Raw genomic sequence first — 20,268 nt, 5'->3', positions numbered from 1 at the left:
TTTTTTTTTTTTTTGAGGCAGAGTGTTGCTCTGTCACCCAGGCTGGAGTGCAGTAGTTCGACCTCAGCTCACTGCAACCTCTGCCTCCTGGGTTCAAGGGATTCTCCTGCCTCAGCCTCCTGAGTAGCTGGGATTACAGGTATGCACTACCACGCCCAGCTAATTTAATTTTTGTATTTTTAGTAGAGACAGGATTTCATCATGTTCGTCAGGCTGGCCTCTAACTTCTGACCTCATGATTCTCCTGTCTCGGCCTTCCAAAGTGTTGGGATTACAGGCGTGAGCCACTGCGCCAGGCTTACAACTTTTTAATAACCAAATACCTTTTCATCCTCATACCATCCCTGTGAAATTTTACAGTTCCTCTTCTGCTACTTTTGACATGCTATTTTTGCTTTTAGAAACTAACAAACAACAAATTTCCCCTTTCAGTACTAAAATTAGACCTAGTGTTTAGAATATTTCTCCAAAATGGATGTCCTGTAGAACTCCCAACTTATGCATTTATAGAGATGCTACCATGGTGCTTAAAGCCAGTGCAGTTTTTCACTCATTTAAAGATATATACACACATAACATAGACTGCCTATACCAACAACACACTGTTGTTTAAAACTACAATTCATAAAATTACAGCATGCATACTTTAACTTGTAAGTGTGGATTTCTTCTGATATGGTCAGCTGATGCATAAATTCTCAACCTTAAGTCTCAAATATATTTGTATACACTAATACGATTTTCTAATAAGGGTGACAGTGGCCTTTTGATACTCATTCGTGTATTGTCCAGCACACTGGGTATCTTTAGAAGGGCTCACCTGAACAATGTCCCTTAGACCTCAATGTGAAGAAAAGTTCTGCTTTGAAAACAGTTGTGTGGTCATGTCCCCTTGCCTCTCTCTGCAGTCAAATGTGTGCTTTTTCTCTAGACAGTAGGGAGGATGTTGGGAAAAGACGTTGACTGGTACATATCTGTGTACTAACATCTTTAAGTTAATTTTCCTATCTTATTACCCCCACCTTCCACCCTTAGCTCTACTTTCTTTGCTCATTTTTCTGAAACATCATATATGTATTTTTGTAAGGTGTCTATTTGGAAGAAGGCAGGCTGAGAGAAAATAAACACACTCTATTAAACACTCATTCTATTTATATAGAGCGGGTAGTATTGTGTGAGTGGTGGCAAATAAACCAAGCAGTTCCCAGAGGGAAAACAAAAGTGACATAATTGCTTCCAAAAATCAAACATTTGGATTGATAAAAGTGCCAAAATCCATTCGGACTGTCTTTCTAAAAACTTGGACCAAAGCCTCTTACTATGTGAAATGAAAAAGTGAGGAAGGAAAAAAAAAATACTTTGAAAGAAGGGAGTTCTCATGGGTACTTTTCACGGCTGTTATCACCAAATATAGACAAAAAGTTCCAGATCTTCTTCAATTTAAGATAAACGTCTGAACTTGAGCTTGCCAAGAAACCAGTGCAGACCCTCCACCCTCCGTGTGGTATTACTCTTCTCATCCATTATCCTTCTAAAATAGACATTTTGAGACAATTTAGTGATGTGCCATTTCCATCCTGTCAAGGTTCCTTGGGTTTGACATTCAAAAAGGGGCTGGAGGCGCGGAACCCGAGGCACTCCGCGGACAGCGTCCTTTAAAGCCGCCGCCAGCCAGCGCCGCTGTAACCCCGCGTACCGGCAGGTCGCCGGCTCCTGCCCCTTTCAGTCTGCGCCGACGCGGCGGCCGGATCCCGGGGACTCCCCGCGCCGGGAATCTCCCGCCAGCTGCGAGCTGTGTCCCGGCGACGGCAGGAGCACGTGGAGAGGCCGGGTAGCCAAAGCAGCAGCTCCAGCCCGGCCCAGCAGCGACATGGAAGGTGAGCCTGCAGCCCACTTCTTTTCTCCCAGGTCTTTGAGAAGCTTGACCGGTGCAGGCAGCAGAAAGAGTTTCTTCTGAATCTCGGTTTTGCTTCTATTTATTTCTTTTGTCAAAAGTAAATATGAGGTATTTCCGAGGGCAAAGCTAGTCGATTCTCACTTGTCCTTCCTCCGCTCTTTGGAAAGTGATAACTTCTTTGCAATTTTATTTCTAAAGGGTTGTCAGACATGGGGGGTCAACCCTACGTCTGCAGAGGAAGAGCACTTAAGGGGTGTCCCTGAAATGGCTGCAAATCTGGGGTGGAATAACCAACCCTTTTGGATATTTTTTTCCTTCGTATAGCCTCAGTGTTCATTGGAATTGGGCTAATCTGAGTGACTTGTTTTCTTCCAAGGGTAAATGGTGTTATACGGGAAAGGTACATTTGAAAGGGGTTGGCACTTGCATTTCCCTTGGAACTTGATCTTCTAATAAATCTTTACTCAACGCAAAAATCAAGTTCACATCAAGAGCTTCATTTGAATTAATTTTGAAAGTCATAAAACTATCCTCGCTTCTCAAACATTTTTTATTCTGTGCTTCCTTGGGCCACCTAAAATTTCACACTGCTTCTGTAAACTCTTCAGTGGTCTTTTCAACAAGTGTTTCTAAAACCTTGAAAATGGCTAATGCATCTCAACTCAGGGGGATGGTGGTATTTAGAAAATCAGAATTTCATTCTATTAAAATGAGATATTGACACCTAACTAAAAGGTTACTTTGATAAATATGAAGATTGTGGATATTTTCTTCATAAGAATGAAAGGATCTCTAACAATGAACTGATCTTTGGCAGCTTTATTTTTAGAGTATATGAAGTTATTAAAATATCAAAAACCTTATGCTTTTAAATTTTTTAATTATTAGGGTTTAAAAACTTAAAAATGTTTGCATTTTATATAGTCTGATTACATTCACTGTTTGTAAAAAAAAAAAAAAAACTTTTTTTGCATTTTAACATTTAAATAATGGTTTATTGAAGTGTAACTTTTAACAAAGGTTTTACTGGCCAATAGCAAGGGGGGAAATCGGGCTGTTGTATACAATGGGAAAAATAATTGTTGAAAAGCTCTTATGCTTTATTACAAAATGATTTATTTGTATTTATGAAATTATAAATCAGTACTTTGACACTATTTTTCCTAGACTTAACCATACCACATATTAAGGATAATGTACAGAACCGTGCAAATCCATAGAAACTGGAGTATTTCTTTATAAATGTTAATACTTCCAAATTCATTTATTTAATGTGAAATAAAGAAAATAAACAGCATATCTTAGGTTATTGGTGTACTAATACAGATATTTAATAAGCCTGGATGAAGACTCCCTGAAGAAGAAAAGAATGAAAACTTGTGTAGAATTTAATTCAGAATGTATAAAAAATTATAAATGGAAAGAGAATATAGATCAGTGATTTTAAAAAGTTGTGTTTACATGATTAGATTAAATTTATAGGTCCATGGAAATAGATAGTATAGAGTATACTTAATGCAAAAACTTTTAACATTTAAATTTTAAAAAGATTAATTATGTGAATTTGGCTGTTTTAATGTCAGGTCCTTGAGGATAGAATATTTGATGTGGTAAAATATCTAGTTCATTATAGCTACCAAAAATTGACTAATCTGACCCATGTTTTTGATATTTAAAACTAAGTATTTTTATATCATCTTGTTTTGATCTCAGTCTAGAATAGAGATTTGGTCTGTAGTGTATACCTCTCTTGGCAATGTAAGAAAGTAGAATACTTCATGGAATACCTTTATTTTCTGCTCAATTTGGGGATCACATTGATTCATAACAGTTTATTGTGCAGTTTATTATATCATTCGTTCAGCATATAAAGTCATTTAATAAATTCATTTATCTTTTAATTAATTTATTGAGACTTTGTATGAAGATATCAGATGAATACGTTTTTGAAATAGAAATCTTGTCATGTAGAAATGAAGATTTTAATGCATATACTAAATCAGAAGCTATAACTTTTTAATTTTAATTTCTTTTTAATTTTCTCACAACTTTATTTTCTACCCAAAGATTCTTTATGAATCGCTAAATTTTATTATTTGTACTTTAACATCTCTTCTGTCTGATATGGTTGGGAAATGAGGTGGTTCACAAACATGAATTTCACAGATAATGGCAGACTTCCTATTTAATGTAAAGCCTTTTTATTTTTAACAATATTGGGTAAAGATTTTTCTAAGTATGTTTATTACACAGCCCCCTGCTTTATAAGCAAGGTACACAAGAGATAAGTTTATCTCAGCAACTCTGAGACATTGTTCTATCAGATCGTGTATTATTCCATAGTATATTTTCACAGGGGTTTTGAGCTATGTAAAGCTGAATGCCCCTACACCAAATATTCCCAGGATATTGTACAATTTTTGTCTTCTTCTTGATGTCAGCTTCTATTTCTTACCACATGGATTTTGTAGTAGCAGTTTTTTGTTTCGGGTCCCTTTCCATGTTCTGGATGGTTGAGATTAACAGAGATAAGTCCTCTAGCTGATGGAATTTGTTCCCCCTCCATTGTGAGCATATAGAGGATGAAATATGAAGGTTTTAAGGACCAAAAGCCAAAAAAAGGCCATGGGATCCTGGTAGAACATAAATTTTCAAAATTCTTGCTTGTGCTTCCTATAATCCAATATGCTATTTCACACTTCCATGTCTTTGCTATTATGTTCACCCATTCTCTGCTTGGTTATGCCTACTCATCTTTCAAGACTGCTCAGACATCATCACCATGAAGGCTGTATGATGACCTTCTTCTGATGACCTCCTCCTAGTGCCTTCTGGCGATCACCCCTACCCAGTCCCTCATGTTCCTCTACCTCGGCTAAAGACCTCTTCTTTCTGTGGATACTTCTACCACATTGTGTTGAAATTATTTATCGATTTAGGTGTTTATTCCCCCTCTGGCCTTTAAGCTTCTGGAGGGCAGAGACTATGTCCTGTTTTTGTACACTAAGTGCCAAGGACAGTTTTTGGTTCATAGAAGGCCCTCAGAATTTGTTGCATTCAATTAAAATACTGCTGAAAAAGTACTCTTTTTTATGTTTATTGTAATGCATTTTATTTAAATAAATTTTTTAAGTAGGAGATTGGGGCTAGTAATTCTTTGATAAAAGTCAGTAATTTTTTAAGCACTTAAATTGTATAATTGAAAAAGAAAGCTTAGGAAACAAAAATGTTATTGGCTATTTTTTGCTAGACTATCACTTAAAGCCAATTTTTTTAAAAAAAATTTAGATTTAGGGGGTACTTGTGTAGGTTTCTTACATAGGTATATTGTGTGATGCTGAGGTTTGGGCTTCTATTGATCCTGTCACCCAAATAATGAGTGTCGTACCCTATAGGTGGCTTTTTAACCTTTGCCCTCCTCCCATGCTTCCCCCTTTTGGAGTTGCCAGTGTCTAATTTGGGGTCACATGAATTCATAACGGTCCATGTGTACCCAGTGTTTAGCTCCCACTCGTAAGTGAGAACATGTGGTATTTGGTTTTCTGCTTCTGTGTTAATTCACTAAAAATAATGGCCTTCAGCTGCATCCATGTTGTTGCAAAGGATATGATTTCATTTTTTTATGTAAAGCAAAATTTTAACTATTAAATTTACATAAGCAGATTTCAGGATCACAATTAGTCCATTAAAATATCCATTGAATATGAGCAGAATTTGTTTTCTCAATCAGCAAGATATAGATGATGCCATAAAATTAGCATACACTTTTGAGTGATACTTTTAAAATACATTCTTATAAACTTTTCATTTATATATAGATGTATATACATACACTTATTTAGGACTAAAAGATTATTGGTAGATCTTTTATCAGACATCTAACTTTTTTTTCTTTTAGAGACAGGTCTCGCTCTGTTGCTCAGGCTACCACAAACTGCTAGGCTTAAATGATTCTCTTGCCTCGGCCTTTTGAGTAGCTAGCACTATAGGCATGCACCACCATAACCTGCTAATTTATTGTACAAACTGCCATGACCTGCTAATTTATTATTTTTTATTTTTTGTAGAAATGGGGGTCTTGCTATGTTGCTCAGGTTGGTCTTGAAGTACTGGCCACAAGTGATCCTTCTGCCTCAACCTTCCCAAGTGCTGGGATTACAGGAGTGAGCCACTGCACCTGGCCTAGATAGATGTCCAATGACAATTGGCTCAAATGTCAAGCTATAGTTCCAGACCATGTATGAGAAGAACTGAGTGATTAACACAGAAACTTGCCAGCAGTAGGTGCTCACTGAATGTTTTTTGTCCTAAGGATTCATTAGTTATTTTGAAAAGAGACCCTACACATCACAAGGGCATAGAATGTGCTGTATAGGCTTTATTAAATTTAGCTCCATATTAACTGATACATTTATGATAATTAGGAATCATAAGGATGAGGCTAGGAGTAGTGGTTCACGCCTGTAATCCTAGCACTTTGGGAGGCTGAGGTGGGCAGATTGCTTGAGCCTAGGACTTTAAGACCAGCCTGGGCAACATGGTGAAAGCCTGACTCTACAAAAAGCACAAAAATTAGCCAGGCGTGTTAGCACATGCCTGTAGTAACAGTTACTTGGCAGGCTGAGGTAGGAAGATGGCCTGAGCCTGGGAGGTCGAGGCTACAGTGAGCCATGAGCGTGCCACTGCACACCAGCCTGGGCAACAGAGGGAAACACTGTCTCAAAAAAAAAAATTCATAAGGATGACACCAAGGCCTTTTGGATCACTGAAAAAAAGATACAGTAATGAAACAATAAAATTTATTTATAATATATGTAGATTGTTTGAAAAGTAATCTGTGCATAACTTTATTTATTAATATTACTATATAATCCATCAAAATGCTTTTATCCCTAGTGATTCTGAAATTATTTTTTCAGCCTAATTGAAATCTGGTTTTTGCATCCAAAATTTAAGGTTGTTTTTTTTTTTAATTAAAAAGTTCTTTAAAACATTTAAGGGCGGGCCGGGCGCGGTGGCTCACGCCTGTAATCCCAGCACTTTGGGAGGCCAAGGTGGGCAGATCGTGAGGTCGATTGAGACCATCCTGGCCAACATAGTGAAACCCCATCTCTACTAAAATACAAAAAGTAGCTGGGTGTGGTGGTGTGCACCTGTAGTCCCAGCTACTTGGGATGCTGAGGCAGGAGAATTGCTTGAACCCAGGAGGCAAAGGTTACAGTGAGCCAAGATGGGTTACTGCACTCCAGCCTGGCACCTAGTGATAGAATGAGACTCTGTCTCAAAAAACAAACAAAAATTTAAGGGATGGGCATAGTGGCTCACACCTGTAATCCCAGCACTTTAGGAGGCTGAGGTGGGAGGATTCCTTGAGGCCAGGAAATTGAGACCAGCCTGGGAAACATGGTGAGGCCCTGTTTCATTGTTTGTTTGTTTGTTTTCTTTTGTTTTTTATCCTGTTTCATTAAAAAAAAAAAAAAACAATAAAAATAAATTGGTCTGGTGTGGTGCTGTGTTCCTGTAGTACTTGGGAGTCCTCTCGTGGGAGGATTACTTGACCTGGGAGTTTGAGGCTTCAGTGAGCTGTAATCACTGCACTCCTGTATGGGCAACAGAGTGAGAACATGTCTCAACAACAACAAAAAATGTAAGTCCAAAGTGGTATAGAGTAAATAAAAATAATATGGAGTTACCATATTATATTAGATACCAATGCCATATAACCATATTATGTTAGATATGCATCCAATCCAGGAGATATTTTAAAACTAGTTACTTGATGGTGGCAGGTGCCTATAGTCCCAGCTACTCGGGAGACTGAGACAGGAGAATTGCTTGAACTGGGGAGGCGGAGGTTGCAGTGAGCCAAGACCTCACCACTGCAATCCAGCCTGGGTGATGGAACAAGACTCCATCTCAAAAAAACAAAACAAAAAAAAGACTAGGTACTTGATAATGGACATGAAACAAAGAACATTACTCTTCCTACTTATTGTCAGTACTTAAAATCAGCTTACTGTGTGATTTTTTTATAACAATGGAATTGGCGACATGTCACAAATTGTACATAGTAGTGTTCTTAGAGATGAAATTTTTGGCACATCAGGTTATTTGTGGGTTTACAAAGGAAACTTTTCTTTCTTTCTTTTTTAAATAGAGACAGGGTTTCACTGTGTTACCCAGGTTGGCCTTGAACTCCTGAGCACAAAAGATTCTCCTGCCTTGGCCTTCCAAAGTGCTAAGGTTATAGGCATGAGCCACCAATGCCTGGCTAATGGAAGAAACTTTTAAAATAAGAAATAGAAAACATTTCAATAATGTCTTGATGAAACAATATAAAACTGTTATTTTTCTACTCTTTTAACTAAGTTTCTTGTTTATTTTGGTAATTAATACACCTGTAGCCCCTTCTAGACTATTAATTTCCAAAGTTTAGGGATCTCTCTTTTTTAAATTATTTGAGGTGGGGGTCTCTCTACATTGCAGGCTGGTCTCAAACTCCTGGGCTCAAGTAATCCTCCCACCTCATCATCTTGAGTAGCTGGGACTAAAGGCATGTGCCACCAAGAATAGCAAGGGATCCCAGCACATAGTAGGACTGGGATCATATTTGTTAAATAAATTAATGAATGAGTTGCCTATGTGTTTGGTCATTTGACTCTTTACTTGCCCAGCTTTTATGGTAAAGGGAGGAAGGAAAATAAAGACATTGAAGCTGGTAAATTTCACTGGTTAATTTGTTAAAGGTACTGTTAAAGGTTTAGTAGAAGAGATTGAGGTATTGGCTAAATCCAGCAGGTAAATAATGACATTTTTCTAATCCATGCCCCCCACATAACACAATGCCTTCTAACTTTTGGCTTTATTTAATAATTTTGGTACATTCTTTATTTTAGTGAAGCACTACAGTTTCCACAATAAACCTTTTCTTCACAATAAATGTTTTGATTCTTAAAATTGTTGAACATAACTTCACTTAATTTGAATTCTCTATCACAGCAACATCAGTTCATTTAAGAAGTAATGTCTATTAGACAGACTATTAATTTACCAGAATATTTGGCACATCAGAACAATTTCCTGTTTCCTAGGGTAGTCTGTGGAGATGAGAAAAGATCACTCTCACCAACCTATAACGTTTTTATGGATATGGAATTACATCATAACTGATGGGAAATATTGTCCAGTATGAAAACTGGAAGTAACTAATTTTTATAATATTTAACAAGTAATCATTTTTGCTGTCATCTACCTCTGTGTCTTAGTTAAGGAATCCCTTGATCTAAACTGCTAACAATCACTAATAGTTGATTTTTTTGCTTGCATGCAGTGTAGGCAGTTCCACAAATATGCTTCAGGGGCCAACTTGATTTAAATTTTATTTGAATTTCACATAAAATTCCAAACTTTAAAATACTGAAGATTATAAGTGTATAAATTTATCCTCTGACCTCAAAATGAGACTTTTTTGCCAAATATTAAAATTTTATAAACATAATGAGTAAAATTGTGGTATTTTACTGGTATTTTTTCTCCTGTGCATATTTTTTCATGTAAAATTATTATTGCTATTATTTGAGACAGAGTCTTGCTCTTGTCACCCAGGCTGGAGTGCAGTGGCACGATCTCAGCTCACTGCAACCTCCGTCTCCCAGGTTTAAGGGATTCTCCTGACTCAGCCTCCCAAGTACCTGGGATTACAGGTGACTGCCACCATGCCTGGCTAATTTTTGTAATTTTAGTAGATGCAGGGTTTCACCATGTTGACCAGGCTGGTCTCGAACTCCTGACCTTAGGTGATCCACCTGCCTTGGCTTCCCAAAGTGCTGGGATTACAGGAATGCGCTACCGCGCCCGGCTGTAAAATTATTTAAGTAAGAATATTACTAACAGTTTGTGACCAGCCTGGCCAACATGGTGAAACCTTGTCTCTACTAAAAATACAAAAATTAGCCAGGCGTGGTGGCACGAGCCTATAATCCTAGCTGCTCAGGAGACTGAGGCAGGAGAATTGCTTGAATCCAGGAGGCAGAGGTTGCGGTAAGAGATCACATCACTGCACTCCAGCTTGGGCAACAGAGCTAGGCTCCGTGTCAAAAAAAAAAAAAAACAAAAAAGAATATTACTGTCTTATTCCCTATACTTAATTAAGTGCCTATAAAGGCTCAGGCTCAGGTGCTTGGGACATGCTTTTGTCACAGTATGGTAATCAACTACTCACTAACAAGGACATGTAGCATATAACCTTATAAGCATTTAAAAGATTTATAATATACTTGTTATATTGTACATATACAATATATATTGTATATTATAATACATGTTACATCATCATTGTATACTATAAATCCTTTAAATGCTTATGATAAAGTTGGGGCACTTCTTATTTGATTTTTATGTTCAGAATTAAATAAAATGAATGTTGAATATTTGTGTGAAGCAAAGATTATTTATCATCATTTCTCAAGTTTCTGGGAATAGTTAATTAAAAACTATTCTGAAATAATAAGGTGAAGCACTCCTGCCTCAGCCTCCTGAGTAGCTGGGATTACAGGTGGACGCCAACACCGTCTGGCTAATTTTTCAGATTTGAATTAGCAGGGCTGGGAGACCAGGATGAACAAACAAGTACATAGATTCTAAGTGTGCCAAGCCAATAGCATAGTGTGCACATCTCAATAAAAGGAATTTGGAGATTCTCAAAGGACTTGCAGATATCCTTTGCAAATATCAATGGCCTAGTATGGACTTAGTTGCCCAGACCAAAACAACTAGAAAATGTTTACACATAATCCAATTTGGGGAGAGAGATCCAATCTATATAATAGGACAAATCATGATTGAACAAGTTGATATTAGGAATTCATGTAGTGCTTATAGCTTTTATAACTACTACTCTATACAGTGATACTTGATGATTATTTCATGACCTTGAGGTATTTCATTCTTAGTCTCACATTTCAACAAGTATTAGGACTAGACGCAAAAACAAGACAAAAACTTGTGTTTTGCAACAGAACACCATTTACACCAAAATCTTATGTGGGATCAGATGCAAGTATAATGTTTCAAATCAGAAACTGGAGAAGAAACAAGAGACCACTGCTAAGCCTGTCTTCCTCTTGTCATAGTTCAGCACCTGTGGCAGCCCTCTGCAACCCTGGATTCCATAGAACACATTTTGAAAACTACTGATTTAGACCGTTACATGTTTTTCCTACTAGTAACTCTGTAGCTCAACTTACCTTGCCTCTTTTAATCTGTTTTGAGGATTGCTGCCAGAATGATCTTCCTAAAATATCAAGTTATTCTACTAAACATCATTTTAAATATTTTTTAGTTGGCCATTTAAGATACTCCACAAGGTAGCTTCAGTACCTTTCCAGTGTCCACTTTAGAGGACAGGTATCTTCTGTCCTCTAATGTGACTCTGGACTGCTTAGTGTTCCCTGTTCAGGTATTGCTTTCCCTCACTCCCCATTTTTCTAATGCTGTTCTTCCAACTCAACAAGTCCAAAATTGGACTAGTTTTCTCTCCAACCCAAACCAACTTCTCCTGACTTCCCGACACTGTAATTACACCATAATCGTGCCAGCCGAAATCCTCACTCATCCATTATGGTCTACTTCAAATGGCATCACCTTTAGGAAGTCATCCCTCATTCTAAGAGGAATACCTCCCTTTTCTGAAAGATAGTGACATTTTGTGCTATCTAATGACTTCTAGACTAACTCCATTTTATGTTCAAACATGAAGCATTTTTGCATGGATTTGTACACTCTAAATTGTCTAGGATTTCAATTACCATGTACATTGAGAAAGGATGATTTTTTTATTTAGAGCTTAGCCTCTTTTACCATTATTATTCTTGTTTTTCATTTAATCCATGGCTTTATTTTCTTGTTTTAAAAATTTTATTTCCTTGTTGTTGTTGTTTTTTTTTTTTTAAATTGATTCAACATGCATCCTTCTGCATTTAGCTGTTGCATTCATGGTGATTCTACAAATACATCTATCTGCCTTATTATTCTATCTTCTGGAATAATTGTGGTGCTTTTACATTTTGAAATACAGAGTATTACTTACTTTGATTTATTTCACCTTTATGTTGCAATTGAGAGTTTATTTTAAATAAAAATTTTTTTGAAAGGCATTGCCTACAGTTTGAACAGTAACAGCAAAACCTATCATCACTCTGATAGCATACATTGCATCAGTGGTGGGTCATCTTCACATATGTACTTAGCGTATGCTTTTTATTGTTTTAAATATTCTAAAAGATAGCTCAACAATGACAGTTTTATAACATTTGATTTTGATTAATCTTGTAATACAACATTTATTATACAATATAATTCAAAAGTCAGAAGTTTTCATTCTTCATTCTAAAACTGTTTATTCAATACCTGTTTTGTGCCACATATGCAAAATACTGGCAATACAATGGTGAACAAGGCAGACAAAGCCTTGGCTCTTATGGAATTTGTTAAGGTAAGGAAGACAGACCAAAGAACAAGTAATAACAATTGAAATAATTAAATATATGCTAAGTGCTATGAAATAAATAAAAAGAATGCTAATATGGAGAATAATGGAAGGAGGCAGGGTCAGGGACCTCCCCTCTAAAGAAGAGGTCTGGCTAGTGATAGGAATTTGGCTATCTTCAGCACATAGATGATATTTAAAACCAAGGGAATGGATGGGATCACCTAAACAGAGAATATATTGAGAGATGGGCTCTCAGGATAGTGCCTGGAGGCATGTCTCATTTGGTCAGGTAGAGAAGAAGCCAGCAAAAGAGAAAGAGCAGCCACTGAGACGGTAAGAAAACCAGCAGCAGAGTGTGGTATAACGGAATTCAAGAAAGGAGAACGTTTCATGAAGGAGTGGGTGATTAGCTATGTTGAATGTGGCTGAGAAATCAAGCAAGATAAGGACAAAGAGTGTGGTTGGTTTTGGCAACATAACACTTGCTAGTGACCTTGACAAAAGTGGTTTCTGTGGAGTGGTAGTGATAGAAACCAAATCGAAGTGGTTAAAGCGGGAATGGGAATAGAGGAAGTAGAAATGTTGATTACAGACCATTTTTTCCAGAAGTTTACCTATGAGGGTGAAGAAGAGAAATCAGTGGGATGTTGCTGGAAGGAAATGTGGATTAAAAGAGGTTCTTTGTTTGTTTTTGTTTTCCAAAGATGAGTGACATTTATACTATCGGTAGCTTGTTTATTGAAAGAAAAATACCAATATTGAAACATTTTGAAATCCCAGTTCGCTGGGAAGTTTGGGGAATTAGTGATCACTGAAAATATCTTCATATTTAGTTAGTGCATGACATGTAAATCAATTTCCGTACCACATGATTTTTAAAGCTATATATGGAGCCCATTCAGTGATTGGTTGGTGTAGATGCAACTTATAAAAGTTATGTAGCAGAATCATGAGAAACTCTTGAAATTCAAAGTTTTTTCAAAAGCAAGAAGATACTGTTAGAATTGCATTTCTTGGGTTTAGGATTTAGATATTTGGGGATGTATGAGTGTTCAATGGATTTTTTTTTTTAATTAAGGAATAACATACAATTAAAGTGCACATATCTTTTGTATATAGCTTTATTATTTTTCACCTTTATACAACCTTCTTGATCAATATATGGAACATTTGCATCACCTCAGGTTTCCTTGTGTACACTTATTGTGAATTTCCCCCTTTGCCCCAAATTAATCATTATTCAGACTTCTATCCTCATAGATCGTTTTCCTGTTTTTGAATTTCATGTAAATTAATTATACAGTATATGCTTTTCTGGGGTCTAGCTTCTTTTGCTCAATAGATTTTTGAGATCCATCTGTTGTTATTTTTATTAGTAGTTCATTCTCTTTTATTATTGAATAGTATGAACATACCACAAGTTATACCTTCTGCCATTGATGGAGAATTGATTATTTCCAGTGTTTGACTATATTACAGACATTCTTATGTATGTCTTTTGGTGGACATATGTGTATTCATGTCTCTTGAATATATAACTACGTGGCCAGGCATGGTGGCTCATGCAATTCCAGCACTTTGGGAGACTGGGGCAGGCAGGTGACTTGAACCCAGGAGTTCAAGACTACCCTGAGCAACATGGTGAAACCCTATCTCTACAAACAAAGTACAAAAATTAGCCAGGTGTGGTGGTGAGGGCCTGTAGTCCCAATGCTAGGAGGTGAAGGCTGCAATGAGCCATGATCATACTACTGTACTCCAGCCTAGGTGACAGAGCAAGACTCTCTCTCTCTCTCTACACACACACACACACACACACACACACACACACCCCTACACACACACCCCTACTACTTCTGGGTTCTAACATAGGTGTATGTTTAGCTTTGATATGTATTGCCAAAGAGTTTCCAAAGTGGTTGGATCAGTTTACCCTCCCACTAGCAATGTCTGAGAATTCCACTTGTTCTAGTCTTTTTGTTAACATTTGCTATTATCAGCCTTTTAAATTTTTGCCATTCTTTTTTTCCCCCCAAGTATACCCTACATATTTGCAAATTTTGTCATTCTTATGGGTGTGTAGTAAGTGGTATTTCATTGTGGTTTTAATTTGCATTTTCCTAATGAGTAACTACATTCAGTGTCTTATGTTTATTGCCATTTGGATATCCTCTTTCCTGAAGTATCTAAGGTCTTCTGGTCATTTAGGGTTTTGTTTTGCTTTGTTTTATGAGATGGAGTTTCACTCTGTTGTCCAGGCTGGAGTTCAGTGGTGCGATCTCAGCTCACTGCAACCTCCGCCTCCCGGGTTCAAGCTATTCTCCTGCCTCAGCCTCCGGAGTAGCTGGGGTTACAGGTGCCCGCCACCACACCGGGCTAATTTTTGTGTTTTTAGTAGGGACAGGGTTTCACCATGTTGGCCAGGCTGGTCTCCAACTCCTAACCTCAGGTGATCCACCTACCTTGGCCTCCCAAAGTGCTGGGATTACAGATGTGAGTCATGGCACCCAGCTGGATTTTTTTTTTAATTGGGTTGTCTTTTCTTGTTGATTTTGTAGGCATTTTTATATTTTGGGAATGTGGGGTTTATTTATTTATTTTTTTGAGTTGGGGTCTCACTCTGTTTCCCAGGTTGGAGTGCAGTGGCGTGATCTCTGCTCACTGCAACCTCTGCCTCCCAGGTTCAAGTGATTCTCCTGCCTTAGCCTCCTCTAGCTGGGATTACAGGCACCTGCCACCATACCTGGCTAAGTTTTGTATATTTTTTAATAGAGACAGAGTTTCAGCATGTTGGCCAGGCTGGTCTCAAACTCCTAACCTCAGGTGATTCACCTGCCTTGGCATTCCAAAGTGCTGGTATTATAAGCATGAGCCACCACACCTGGCCAGGAATGTGTACTTTGTTGGATGTGTAATACAAATACTTTCTCCCAGTCTGTAACTTGTTTATTTTTCTTAATCCATTTGATGAATAGAATTCTTAATTTTAATGAAGATTATCAGCTTTTTTTTTGTGACTAAGTGCTGCTTATATCTTGATAAAGAATTCTTTCCTGGGCACGGTGGCTCCCACCTGTAATCCTAGCACTTTGGGAGGGTGAGGTGGGAGGATCACTCAAGGTTAAGAATTCTAAGACCAGCCCAGGCAACATAATGGACCCCATCTCTCCAAAAAAATGTTTTAAAAATTAGCTGAAAGTAGTGATGCATACCTGTAGTCCTAGCTACTCAGTAAGCTGAGGTGGGCAGATTACTTAAGCCCAGGAGTTCAGGGCTGCAGTGAGTTACGTATGTCAATGCATTCTAGCCTGTGCAACAGAGTGGGAGTTTTCCTGTCTCTAGGAAAAAAAGAAAAATAAATCTTTACATACTCCAGGACCATGAAAATGTTCTGTTTTTCTCTCCAGAAGTTTGATTATTTTAACTTTCATATTTAGCTCTGTTGCCCACTTCAAAATTGATGATTCTATTTTTGACTCTAGCTATTTTACAGTTATAAAACAAGTCTTCGTTTCAATATGTTGGATTCAATCATTTTATCAGAAACATCTTTTTAAAGTAGCAATGACATGGAATGCCCATTTTTCCTTTTCTCTCTGCATGTTCATTTGGTAGCATGTGATATATAAGGTAAAATTGGAATATATATATTTTTTCTACAACTTAAGGGTAACTGACCTTTTAAGGAAAATAGCATTAGACACTGACTTTGTTGTTTTAACTACAGTTATCAGCAATTCACCTATGCCCCACAGTCTACAATTTCCTCATTAAACATTTAATCTAGGAGAAAAAATGGAACGCTTTAATTTTTTTTTTAAAGTGGGGAGGGTAGGAAGAACTGGAATAGTAACATGGTTATATTTGATCTGGTATTTTTAAACAAGTAGTCTTGATGTTTCTTAACATTTACCTTAGTCCAAGGAAATAGGGAAGGAAGTATTTCATGATCAAAGGGATTACTCTCACTTTAACGCATGTCTTTGTTTTTGTTATCTTCCTTTCCCCTCAATCAGCAATAACACACAGTCAGTTGAGGTGTTTGAAATTAATTGAATCTAAAATCTCTTCTAGTTCTGGCCTTCTAAAATCTATAACCTATATAGGAAGGCATTTGAAATATGATTTAAATTCTCTGAAGCAACAGTAAAACTCAAGAGACAAATCCTGCTTCTCATTTCAATGTGTCACTGACTTTGTGCCCTCAAGCAATTACTGGCCTTTATGTTTTTTGTCATTATTTGTGTCTTGGATTTTGTCTGTAAAATGGGGAAAATAATAAATACCATTGCCCCTATTTATCGCCCAGAAATGCTGTGAGAAAAAAATCTCATTGCACCATTAGGCCGAGTACTTGATGCCACGTTTTTGGAGAGCCACAGGCAAACAAAAACAGGTTCAGAAGAAAGTTCTCACCATGGTCAGGAAACTGAGTGGTAATATCTGAGCTATAACTTATCCTGTATGTTCCCAGAAAGCTGAACTAGGACCTGAAATAGACATTTCAGGAAATTTGAGTTCAGCTATATTTAAGAAAGAATGCTTTTAACTAGTAGAGTTTTTCTGAAATGGAAAGAAATAACTTCTATATTATTCAAAGTGTTCAAGCAGAGGCTATCCAACCCAAGTAGGGGGATTTGAGAGGACATTCAAACATCAGATGGCAAAGGAAGGAGAGGTAAGCTAGTTACTATAATAATTTCAATTCTAATATGCTAATTTCATTGGTTATAGGGATCATGTTTCATCCTACAGAACTGTTCTTGTGCTGATGGAATTTGAGGAATGATTATATATGATGGTGATAAAGAGAACTGATAAAGGATTTTGTAGAAATGACAGCTAACACTTCTCTGCCACATTTACAGTCCCAGGTGTTAATGGTGCAGTTGTGAAAACATTCTTGTAATCACTGCCTCAATTTCTAAACCTTTTAGTTAAAAAGTAAAAGTAAACATTTTAGATAAGAGAAATTTTTTCTTTTTTTAAAAGAGGTATGGGTATAAAGGACACCATTTACTATTATAAAGACAGAATGAAATATCAACATTCAGAGACAGCTTTCTGGCAGCTGTCAGACACCAGAGGTGCTGGCAGCTGGCAAACTCAATACAGGATTCTTTCTGAGATTTGACATTTTGCTTTCCTTTAGTGCTTATACTTCCTACTGGGAAAACAGACCATAGAGTAGAAATCTGATCTCTGAAATTAAGAGGAAAATTTTGTTAGCTAATATTCTTAACTGAATGGCAATTATTTAATAGTACAGTAGTAGAAATAAAGGCAACTTTATAACCATTTGAATTTAAAACATGATTGCACATTTTTGTTGCTAATGTAAATATTTGGTTTTGTTCATAGATAATTTATATTTGAACTTATAGGTAAAGCATTTGTATGTGAACTTTCATGAAATCTCAATTAATTAGTCTCCTGCCATTTCCAAGTTTAAATTCTAATTTTATTTATTTATTTATTTTTGAAACAGAGTTTTGCTCTTATTGCCCAGACTGGAGTGCAATGGCATGAGCTCGGCTTATTGAAACCTCTGCCTACTGGGTTCAAGCGATTCTCCTGTCTCAACCTCCCGTGTAGCTGGGATTACAGGCATGCACTGCCACGCCTGGCTAATTTTGTGTTTTTTAGTAGAGACAGGATTTCTCCATGTTGGTCAGGCTGGTCTCGAACTCCCGACCTCAGGTGATTGGCCCACCTCGGCCTCCTAAAGTGCTGGGATTACAGGCATGAGCCACCACGCCAGGCCTCAATTTTATTTGTAATCTGTCTCCTTTCATTTTACAGCACATGAAATGTTAGAATCTCTGAAAAAAAAAATACAACTTTGGTATCCTAAAAAACTTACTGGTGAAAAAGTTTATATAGTATCATTGTCAATGAAAAGAGAATCTAAAAGCCTAAAAACAAATTTGAAATTGTCATCTCTCAGTAAGCATGTGATAAAGACTTGTTTTCCATGATGGTAGAAAACAATTTGAGATTGCTAGTATGGCTATGAATAGCTATGAATGGGACAGTGCTGTGGAACACTGAAAAGAAATAACCTTTAACTTTTACAGTCTAATATATATGTCAGCTATCTCAGTAACAGAGTGAATAGTGCGTCCTTTAGAAGATGTGTTATTTAAGAGATAAGGTGTCAGTGAAAAACACTTATGTTTTAATTAAACCTTAAAACATACCAGGAGATTGGTTATTTAGTTGTGGGAAGAGCAGACAGACAAATGAAATAGGTGTTAACTAGAGTTTTCTGCTAGATTACGACTTTGGCTTTTAAATGAGATAAGAAAATGGTTTTATCTAATGATACCAAAAACTCATGATGAAAACATGATGCTAAGTATATATTTGTGTACAAACATGTATATTCATTTTAAAATATTTTATCTGGATATTTGGCATCCTGTGGTAGATATTTTTACTCTCTGAAAAGTCACATTAATTTTTCGATCAGTGACATTTGTAAAGTGCTTTGTATGAACGATACTGTCTAAATTCTTTATTTCTTTGATTACTGCGTCAATGAAAACCACAACTTTCTCTTGAAATTCCAATGCAGGATTTTGAAAGCAACCATAGAAGTATTAGTAATAGACCTAGAACAAGGCTCCATAAGCGTTTTCTGTAAAGGACTAAATAGTGAACATTTTAGGCTTTGCAGATCATACGGTCTCTGTCACAACTACTCAGTTGGCTGATACAGTACGAAAGCAGCCGTAGAAAATATGTAAATGAATGGGTTTAGCTGTGTTCCAATAAAACCTTTTTTTTGTTGGGGTGGTAGGGGGAATAGAGTCTTGTCCTGTCACCCAGGCTGGAGTGCAATGGAGCCATCTCGGCTCACTGCAACCTCCGCCTCTGGGGTTCAAGTGATTCTCCTACCTCACCCTCCTGAGTAGCTGGGATTATAGGTGTCTGCCACCAAGCCTGGCTAATTTTTTTTTTGTATTTTTAGTAAAGACAGAGTTTCACCATTTGGCCAGGCTGGTCTCGAACTCCTGACCTCAAGTGACCTGCCCACCTCAGCCCTCCAAAGTGCTGGGACTACAGGCATAAGCTGCTGTGCCTAGCCTCCGATAAAACTATATTGATAAACACTGCAATTTGAATTTTATAAAATGTTCAAGTGCCATGAAATAGTATTCTTCTCATTTTTAAAAACCATTTAAAAATGTAAAAACCATTCTTAGTTCACAGGCAATACAATAAGAGGCAGTGAGCCATAGTTTGCAAACCTTGATCTAGAGTGTTTATAGGGATCAACAATAGAGGTATAAAACTTCACTCGTTCATTCAACAAATACTTATTGAGTATGCATCATGAGGAGGCACCAGTGTGAGGGCTGAAGATACAGCAAGACAAAACAGACAACATCCCTGTTCTCATGGAGCTTACATTCTGGTGGGGAAAGACAGATTTAAAAAAATGAACGATGGTGATAATAAAGAAATTTTATGAAGATAAAGCAAGGTAAGAGGAAAGAAAATGACAAGGAAGGATGACATTTTATGTAAGGTAATTAGGTAAAACGTGTTTGAAAAGGTGACTTTTAAGCAAATACCTGGATGAAAAGAGAAATTGAGCCAAGTGGCTTCTAGGAGGAAAGCATTACAGTTAGTAGGGAGGGTAAATGCAAAGGCCTTGAGGCAGAAGCATGCTTTCCCCATTCAAATAACAGGAGAAACGTAGAAAATTGATGAGATTAATATTTCAACAAAATTAACCCCCTCCAAGATTCTTCCATCATTTGCCCCAGATATGTATAAACATCAGTACAGGAAACTATATGTCTATCAAAAGCAATATAGAGATTCTTCCTACTTAGCTTTATAGAGTATTCTTTTGGAAAATATTTCAAAGCTA

The 20,268-nt window shown here is 37.0% G+C and overlaps 1 protein-coding gene across 2 annotated transcripts in view; it reads left to right on the top strand.

Moving 5' to 3' along the window:
* Window positions 1–1,412: 1,412 nt before the first annotated feature.
* The window catches only part of IKZF3 (IKAROS family zinc finger 3), a 90,679-nt gene continuing 71,823 nt past the window's right edge, over window positions 1,413–20,268 (top strand). Inside the window, exon 1 of one of the 2 annotated variants that reach the window (XM_017497289.2) lies at window positions 1,413–1,877. In XM_017497289.2, the coding sequence (XP_017352778.1) occupies window positions 1,871–1,877 (7 nt within the window). In that variant the 5' untranslated portion in view covers window positions 1,413–1,870. The remainder of the gene's footprint in view (window positions 1,878–20,268) is intronic. The other variant, XM_017497288.2, reaches the window with a different exon arrangement.

The sequence above is a fragment of the Cebus imitator genome, unplaced genomic scaffold (genome assembly GCF_001604975.1).
Source record: "Cebus imitator isolate Cc_AM_T3 unplaced genomic scaffold, Cebus_imitator-1.0 Scaffold228, whole genome shotgun sequence".
NCBI classification, from domain to species: domain Eukaryota; kingdom Metazoa; phylum Chordata; class Mammalia; order Primates; family Cebidae; genus Cebus; species Cebus imitator.
This window is presented reverse-complemented; position numbering and strand designations above follow the sequence as displayed.